Raw genomic sequence first — 8,803 nt, forward strand, 5'->3', positions numbered from 1 at the left:
AGTCACAAAAATCTACACTCTCAGGCTCACTCCTGCACTTGCCCTCTCTGTTCCTGTCCCCCTGTTTCTCTCTCTGTCTTTCTCCTTCTTCCCCTTCCTCTCTCTCTCTGATGGGTACCCTCCCCCCTAGGCTAGGCATGAGGCCTCCCCAGGTCACATTGCAAAAGGAGGTCTGTCCTGACCAGGGCTATTGGCGAGGACACCTGCATCCCTCTGCACCCCGCCCCCACCACTTCCCTCCATTCCCTTGAAGGTGACTCTCCAGACCATCCTGCAGAGGGTGCCCATTGTCACCTTGTCAGAGCTGTCCCCCCCTACCAGGTGCCAGCTGCCTCTATGGGCCGTGCCAAGCTGTGGCTCACCGCCATCAAGAAACCATGAGCGGTCTTCTCCAGTGAAGGGCAGAAGTGGGGGTGGGAAAAGCACCCAGGACCTGGGTTCCGGGCCCCTCTGGGACCCTGTGCCTTGTGCCCATCCCCCAGCCAGGAAGCCCTCTGGGCCTCAGCCCCGACCCCAGCCCCACCACTGCCTGCCCCCTGCCTTTCTAGCATTTCTGGAGCTGGGAGCCTGCCAGGGGAGGGGCAGGACATGCCCTGGAGGGGACTGAAGACTGAGTCCCCCACCCCATGTCACCCTCAGGGGAGCGTATCCTAGCCAGTGGCTCCGTCCAGCTGCCGCGCTTCACGCCCCTGGAGTCAGGCAGCCTGCTCATCAGCCCCACGCACATCTCCGATGCTGGGACCTACACCTGCTTGGCGACCAACTCTCGGGGAGTGGATGAGGCCTCGGCAGACCTGGTCGTTTGGGGTGAGTGTACAGAGCCGGGGGCTCCACACATGTATGAGTGTGTGCTTCCCGGAAGGTCGTGGGGACACACGGCACCTACGAGCACATTCACCCTGCCAGCGTCTGCACACCGTGTGTCTGCCCCAGCCAGGGCTCTTCCCATCAGAGGCACAATGACAAACTAATTTAGAGGCCAGAGACCAGGAAGGCGAAGGTTCCGCCAACAGCACCACGTGAGCGGAGCCTGCACCATGCTTGGCTGAGTTAAGAGAACATCGAGGTTACAGGAGAGCTGTCTCCGTATATTTTGGGACAGAAACTGGCACATTTTTTCAGTAAAGGGCCAGATAGTAAATATTTTTGGCTTTGTGAGCCAGACAGTCTCTGTCACGGCTGCTCAACTAAGTGCTCTTCTACCTCTAGAAAGTGGCCCAGACAGTATGTAATCCAGAGGGCACAGCTGGGTTCCAGAAAGAGTTTATTCACCCAAACAGGCCACCTGCTGTTCGGTCCCAGCCCTACTATGAGGGAACTTGCAGCCCCTTCCACCCTGGGATCCACACCTAGCACACACACACACACACACACGCCTGTACCACCTGTCTGGGCTGAGAGCTGGTGGGCAAAGCACTGGGCTGGAAATCTGAAGACCCTATTTTCTTGCTGGCTGGATTCTGGCTGCTGGGAATAAGGCCCTGCCCATCCTCAGACTTCTGTTTCTCCATCCCTTACATGGGTTCGTGACAGCAAAATTAAAGGAGCCCCCACTATCCATGTGGCTTCTGAGAACTTCAGCAGTGGGGAGAACGTTGCTCTTTTTTAACGATTCTGGGATCTGTGCTGGACCAGGTCTGCCTTCGTCCAGCCATGCAGCCCCGAGTCCCCAGGAGACGTCCTTCCCACACACCTCGTACACGTCACATGTGTAGCACTGGAGCCCACACGCTCCACTGTCTCCACTGTGTCTTTTAGCACGGACCCGTATCACCAGGCCACCCCAGGACCAGAGTGTCATCAAGGGCACGCAGGCTTCCATGGTGTGCGGAGTGACCCACGACCCCCGAGTGACCATCAGGTACTGGCTCTGCTATTGCTCTGACTTCAGGCAAGGTGGGGGAGAACCAGGGTGGGGGAAGCTCACAGCTAGGGGAGTACCAATAGCAGGGAGGTCAGCGTTGCCAGCAGTGGGGCCCAGCCTCACCCGGGGGCCGTTTGGGACTGAGTGCAGGGCTATGAGGTAGGGGTGCAGAATTAACAGCGGGGAGCTGGGCTACCTAGAATTGAGTTGAGGTGGTGTCCAAGTGGGGCGGGAAAGAGGCAGAGAGGCAGAATATGAAGGAAAGGAGGATGGGAGAGGGAGCTGGGAGAGCGGCAGATAGAGGTGAGGCTACATGGCTCTCTCTGTGACACCTTCTACCCCAAGGCTTAGACCCTCTGGCCACCAACTGAGTCACAGAGGAGTCTGGGTAAGCAGATGTGGCCTAAGCCAGAGGGCTGTAGCAGGAGACCCCGGGAGTGACCCTCCAAGAGAGCCATGTGAGGGGAAGGTCTCCAAACTGAGCCCCACCCCACCCCCAGTCCACCATGGGGAAGCTGGGGCCTTTAGCAAGGGACTTGGCCTCCAGGGAACCTGGTCCTGCTGTGGAAGCCACTGGAGAGGGTGGGAGGAGCAGCCATGGACTGAAGCAGCCAAAAAAGACATAAAAGCCTGGACCCCTCCCAAGCTTGGGTGGGAGACACCCAGCCCAACCCCTACCCCACCCCCAGCCCCATGGCTTTGGGAACTAAAACCAGGAGGGAACCCTCCCTGCAGTCTCTTCCTTGGGTTCCAGAACGCTCAGGGAAAAGGCAACTGCTTCCTTAGAATAAGTATTCCCTACATGTTGCTTCTCTACCTTACGAGCAACATCATCACCGACCAAGCAACCGGCTGGAGACGGAGGGGCCTCGCGCTGCCCTCGCTCCAGGAGGCAGCTGCGTCCTGGGGCACCATCTGGTGGTCACTGCTTATATGACAGTTCGTGCAGCTGCACCAGCTCCAGGGGCCTACACTTGGCCAACTCCGACGCTCAGAGAACACATCGGGCCCCAGTTGGAGAAACACCTCACCCAGCGTCAGACGTTGACCCTTTAGGGCAGTCATCTCGTGGTGCTAGCACATATGCAAACGTGAGCTTGAAATCACATAGATGTAGTTAGAACAGGGTCAGCAGACACTCCACAGTATGCTTATTTCTGGGTTTAATAGATTTTTCTAAAAATAAATAAATATACCAACCGTAAAAAGGTCCTCAGAGAACACTGCTGTGAGTCTCAGACCTGTGCGTTAGGTAGCAGCTGGACTTCCAGCATTCACTAATTGAAAAATTTAGTAACAACAAAAAGCTATGTTAATTCAGTATCACTTTAAATTGGTATTTTATGTATAAAAATGTATTTGAGAAATGCTTGCACATTTTTTTTCATTCTCTAGACAACTATTAATGTGCAAAGGGATTTGGGGATCTCCTGCCATGTATCTGCAGACCCAGTCTTTAGGGATCCCCAAAGACCTAAAGGTGGGAAATCTCTGTCCCGGGTTATTGGAGGGGTGCTCACCCGAAATGGAATTAACCATTGAGGTCAACCTTCTCAAGGCAGGGGGAGAGCACAACTCATCCCCTCATCCCCCAGACTGACAAAGTCGAAGTTCAAAGCCATCCCTACGTCTTCCATCCCAGCCAGTCTCCCTTAGATATGGGGTAGGAGGCTTCTACCTTCTTGAAGTAAATCTTGACATAGTGTGGGACCCAGACCTCAGCATTTTCTAATAACCTCCCCAGGTGATTCTAATGTGCCATCAGAATTCAAAGCCCCTGTTCCAGCTGGAACACAGCAGGGTTCCCTGAGCAGACAGACTAGAAAGGATCTGAACAACCAAATTCAGTGAAAGCAGCAGCCACTTAACCCTGAGTTACATGTTCTCAGAGTAGAGCTAGAGTCCCGGGCTGAGGGCCTGAGCAGGTGTAGGTTACCAGCCTAAAAACCTCCAGAACAATTCTAGAAGAAAACACCTTTTTGTGGTATCTTATCTTGGCTCTAGATCAAATCTGAATAATCCATGTTTAGCCATTATTTAAAAATATTTCGGCTCGGCGCCTATAGCTCAACCGGCTAAGGCGCCAGCCACGTACACCTAAGGTGGCAGGTTCAAATCCCCAGTCCGGACCCGCCAAACAACAATGACGGCTGCAACCAAAAAATAGCCGGGCGTTGTGGTGGGCGCCTGTAGTCCCAGCTACTTGGGAGGCGGAGGCAGGAGACTCGCTTGAGCCCAGGAGTTGGAGGTTGCTGTGAGCTGTAATGCCACGGCACTCTACCCAGGGGGACAGCTTGAGGCTCTGTCTCAAAAAAAAAAAAAAAAAATTTCTATTTTGTTCTTATTATGGAATTAATCCACTCCATCTTAAGAGGAAAAGATAGAAAATGCAAATAAATGAAAAAGAGAGAGAGAGAAGGAGAAACGTAGAATTATGTGTTCTTATCTTTCCATCAATTAGAAAGTCAGTAGTAATAATATCTGAATACCATTTTAAATTAGCAACGTGCTGGGGTTTGATCTGCATTTCCCCTAAGAACCTGTCGTGACTCTCTTCTTCCCATGTCAATAAATGTTTTTGTATGACACAAATCACATAATCATTCAGTAGTGCATTTCATGGATATAACATGGTTTATGTTACCAATTCCATATTGCTGGATATTTGGATTATTTCTAAATTTTTGCAATATTAAGAAATATCACTATAAATATCCTAGTTACTAAATATTTTGCCACATCTTTCATATCCTGAGAACTATTACTATTTAAAGTCAAGAGGACCCCAAAACCACTCATCAATTTTTCTCAATAGCCAGTTATATAGTTGCAGATTATTTTTTAAAATGTCTACCCTACCTGAATTGAATGAACTCATGACTGACTACTCACTTCTGTGTTTGTAGTGCAAAATTGTAAACAAATGGGGCATGTCTGTGTGCCAATAAAACTTTATTTACACCAACAGGCAACAGGCCATAGTTTGGTGACCCCACTTAGAATATGCATATTCCACATTCTGGATTTGACTAGCTACTTTTTCAAGGTGTTAACTTGTTCTGCTGTCTCCTGGTTTTCTAATCAGATTTGAGTAACTGCTAATTAGATTCAAGTTGAATTGTTTGGGCACAAATACTTCACAGCAATGATACTTGCTTCCCAAAGCATCACTTCCTGAAGCACAGACTGCCTGCCCCAGGTTGTTTCTTACATGAGAATTACTCTCTGCTACTAGATCTGCTTTTAAGTAAAATTCTGCCCACCCCATGAATGCTGGTAAGGGCGATTCTTTCCTAGATAAACAGGTGACTTGAAGGTGATTACTGCTGTTGATTTGTCAATATGTATTAAGGGCCTTACACTAACTCAGCAATTTTACTGCTGAGAATTTGTCCTTGAGGAAGTGATTTGGAATGTACATAAATGCTCGTCATAGCAGTAACTAATATCAGAGAACAAGGAGCTAACTTGGACGTCCAACATTGTGGGAGGAGTGAAATTACAGAGCAACCACGCCGAAGCATCCATAAAAACCAGGGTGGGAATGTCACATTAAAAAGAATTTGGCCTTTTGTTGCAGGGAAAAAACAGCTCTCACAACAGGATGGATGGATGGATTGCTAGATAGCCAGTGTATCATTAAAAACATATAACAATGGCTACCTTTAATGGACCCGTTACCATCCACAGTTTATGCATCATGGTAAAGGGTCCATAAAATCCTTTCCAGCGAGGCTACAGGTGGGTGGTGTTAGTTTCCTCATATTACAGGTGAGGAAACTGAAGGACTGAAAAGTTAAACAAACTTATCCAAGATACAAAGCTGATCAGGGCAGAGACAGCATGTGACCTGGGAGGCTGACTGTCTGTCCCAGCAGGGGAGGAAAGGCTGGAAGCTGTACACTCCGATGTTAATCCTGGTTCCCATTATTGGAAAACTTTCTTTTCTTTTCAATTTTTTTTTTCCTAATCTATACTTTCTACTATTCTGCTTGTTCTTCTTTTGAAACTTAGGTTAAAAATACTACAGACTCACTCTCCCTAGTAATCTTACATTCTCTAAACCCAGAGAGTTCTGGGAGCCTGCCCCTCAGCCCCCACCCAGCCCCCCACCCCCGATTGATTGGGGTTATCTGTAAGCATCTCAGTCGGCCTTGTGCTGAGAACCTAGGGGGGACAGAATGGCGTCCTACCCACCAGAGCTGGCATTCTGAGTGTGTTGATGACGATAGTAACGGTTGCATTTCCTCAAGAACAATTCCAGAGGAGATATTTCTTATTGTCAGGAGCTGGTATGTGTGTAATTTCTCAAGTCCCCTTTGTACTGACCGACCGAAACTAAAGTGATTTTTTGGACACTAAAGTCAATTTGTCACAGTGATGCATCGATCTAATGATTCCCCTCATAAAACTAATTCCAAAATGTAGTCTATGCGGAAACTTTAATTCTTTTTTCCAGCTGTAATCTCTTAACCTTTTTGGAAGAATACCTTTTGCTGGCTCTTTTGTGCTGGCTGTTTTGCAGGGGCTTCTGGCCAAAAGCACCAACACTTTGACCTACCGGAACTGAAGGTGTAAATGATCATTCATGACTTGATGCCATTAACTCTCCTGGGATTCTCAGACTTCCTCAGTCCTCCTCCCCAGTCCCCGGTTCCCGCCCCAGGGAACCACTGTGGCCTGGGATAGCCCCCTGCCCACCTTTGGAGCTCTCTCCTGGCAACAGGCTCTGTGCTGAGCCCAGCCCCCAGAGCTTCCCGACCTCCCTTTTCTCATCGGTGCTTCTTACTCTCAGGTATGTCTGGGAGAAGGACGGGGCCGCTCTGGGCATGGAGAACAACCCTCGTATCCGCCTGGACAAAAACGGCTCCCTGCACGTCTCACAGACGTGGTCAGGGGACATTGGCACGTACACCTGCCGGGTGATCTCAGCTGGAGGCAACGACTCTCGCAGTGCCCACCTGCGAGTCAGGTAAGGGCAGCCCTGCCAGGCCCAGGGCAAGGGAGGTCCAAGCAGCAGCAGCGACCAGAGTGCTCAGAGCCACCTGCTTTCCTCATGTCAGGCCATCAGACCACAGGTGACGTGGGCCTGTTCACCTTCTCTGAGGACACACCTGAAGCATCCTTCTATACCTTTCTCCCAGCTCCCTCTGTTAAGCTGTCTGTCAAGAGCTTTGTGGTGGGTCCGAGGGTGGCTTTGGTAGGCAGACTCCAATTCCAGAATCTGCAGATAGTGTCCTGAAGGCTGTGTTTTATATCTGCGCACAAGGTGTCAGGAAGTCGTGCAGGGCCCACCAGCCCGAGTCCCTGGTGTCCCTCAGACCCCACAGGGCCGCCCTGCCACGCCTCTCTCTCCTCCAGGCAACTGCCCCACGCCCCGGAGCACCCAGTGGCCACTCTCAGCACCGCGGAGAGGAGAGCCATCAACCTGACGTGGGCCAAGCCCTTCGACGGGAACAGCCCCCTGCTCCGCTATGTCCTGGAGATGTCGGAGAACAGTAAGGTTCCCCTGCCCTCCTGGGGTCCCAGCACCCCGCTTCCTGGTCCTGGGCCTCTGGCAAACCTTTCCAGCTGTAGCCTCAGCCTCCTTGCCTGTCCAGTGGACACTGGTGTCTGCCGGGCAAGGCCATGGGACGGCAGAATGAGATGGCACCCGGGAGCTGCTGGCACAGCAGCAGCCTCGAAGAAAATGGCTGGTTTTTTTTTTTTAATTTTTGTTTTCATTCTCCAAGTCCCCAAGTTGGGCACTCCAAAATTAGGGGGCGTAATTTGAACAGTGCTCATCAACTTGAGGGGGGAGAAAGACGAAGGCGTCTCATTCCCCTGAGCGCTGCGTCCTCCCAGCACCTGCTCCCTGCCTCCACCCTGGGACCACACAGCTGATGGGACCTAGAAAATGACAGGCTGGGCTTTGCCGGACCTAGCTGGGCTTTGCCGGACCTAGCCGGGATGCCCTCTCTTGCCAGCCCAAAGGACCTGCACCCGTGCAGGGAATGGGGCACCAGAAGCATGCACTGTCCCCCTTAAGATGCCCACCTCTGCACCACCCTCTGACCCCGCAGATGCCCCCTGGACTGTACTCCTGGCCAGTGTGGACCCCGAAGCCACCTCAGTGACCGTCAAGGGCTTGGTTCCTGCACGCTCCTACCAGTTCCGTCTTTGTGCCGTCAACGATGTGGGGAAAGGACAGTTCAGCAAGGACACAGAGAGGTGAGGGGCGGGCGCTCTCCATGGCTCCAGCCGGGGGTGTGGGGCAGGGGGTCTACGCCAAAACCAAGTGGCGAGTCCCAGCTAGGTTTCAGCCAGCAACAATACCACCTCTCTGATGCTGAAAAGAGAACACGAGATGATGCGAATATAGCACCGAGGTGCCCGGCAAACACTAACCGTGAGCCAAGCAAGTTCAAACCCGGCCCCTTCTCTCTGCACCCCGTGGGCCACCATGGTTGTTAAGCAGTCACAAAGCTCCAGAGGGATGCCGGGTCTACATGGATCTTGCACGACGCCAGGCTCTGTTAGGGCTCTGGCAAAGCTTTTGTAAAATGATGGAAATTGAATAAAAGCAGCAGGTAGTCTGCTTAGCGAATGATGCGGAACACCTGTTTATGTAGAAGGCGAATTCCATCCACCTCAACGCAAGCGGCCGCTTGGAACAAGCGGCCGCCTCTGCTGGGAAAGACGTGTGTGAGAGATCAGAGTGACTGTGACACACATTACGTGTGCCTGCGACGTGGGTGCCCCACTTTAAGAATTGCCCTTGGCATCTACCCAGAAGGAAAAAAAATCCTTCTATCACAAGGACATTTGCACCAGACTGTTTCTCGCAGCTCAATATACAATCGCCAAAATGTGGAAACAGCCTAAATGCCCATCAACCCAGGAATGGATTAACCAGTTGTGGTATATGTACACCATGGAATACTATTCAGCCATTAAAAA

At 51.4% G+C, this 8,803-nt stretch overlaps 1 protein-coding gene across 1 annotated transcript in view; it reads left to right on the plus strand.

The window, feature by feature from the left end:
* Nucleotides 1–8,803, plus strand: part of SDK2 (sidekick cell adhesion molecule 2) — a 248,615-nt gene that overhangs the window by 176,686 nt on the left and 63,126 nt on the right. Inside the window, exons 11-15 of the mRNA XM_012802853.1 lie at nucleotides 640–807; nucleotides 1,759–1,861; nucleotides 6,660–6,836; nucleotides 7,226–7,362; nucleotides 7,927–8,074. Of these exons, the coding sequence (XP_012658307.1) occupies nucleotides 640–807; nucleotides 1,759–1,861; nucleotides 6,660–6,836; nucleotides 7,226–7,362; nucleotides 7,927–8,074 (733 nt within the window). The remainder of the gene's footprint in view (nucleotides 1–639; nucleotides 808–1,758; nucleotides 1,862–6,659; nucleotides 6,837–7,225; nucleotides 7,363–7,926; nucleotides 8,075–8,803) is intronic.

This window comes from Otolemur garnettii, unplaced genomic scaffold, assembly GCF_000181295.1.
Source record: "Otolemur garnettii isolate 467f Iridium unplaced genomic scaffold, OtoGar3 scaffold00018, whole genome shotgun sequence".
In the NCBI taxonomy this organism is placed as follows: Eukaryota; Metazoa; Chordata; class Mammalia; order Primates; family Galagidae; genus Otolemur; species Otolemur garnettii.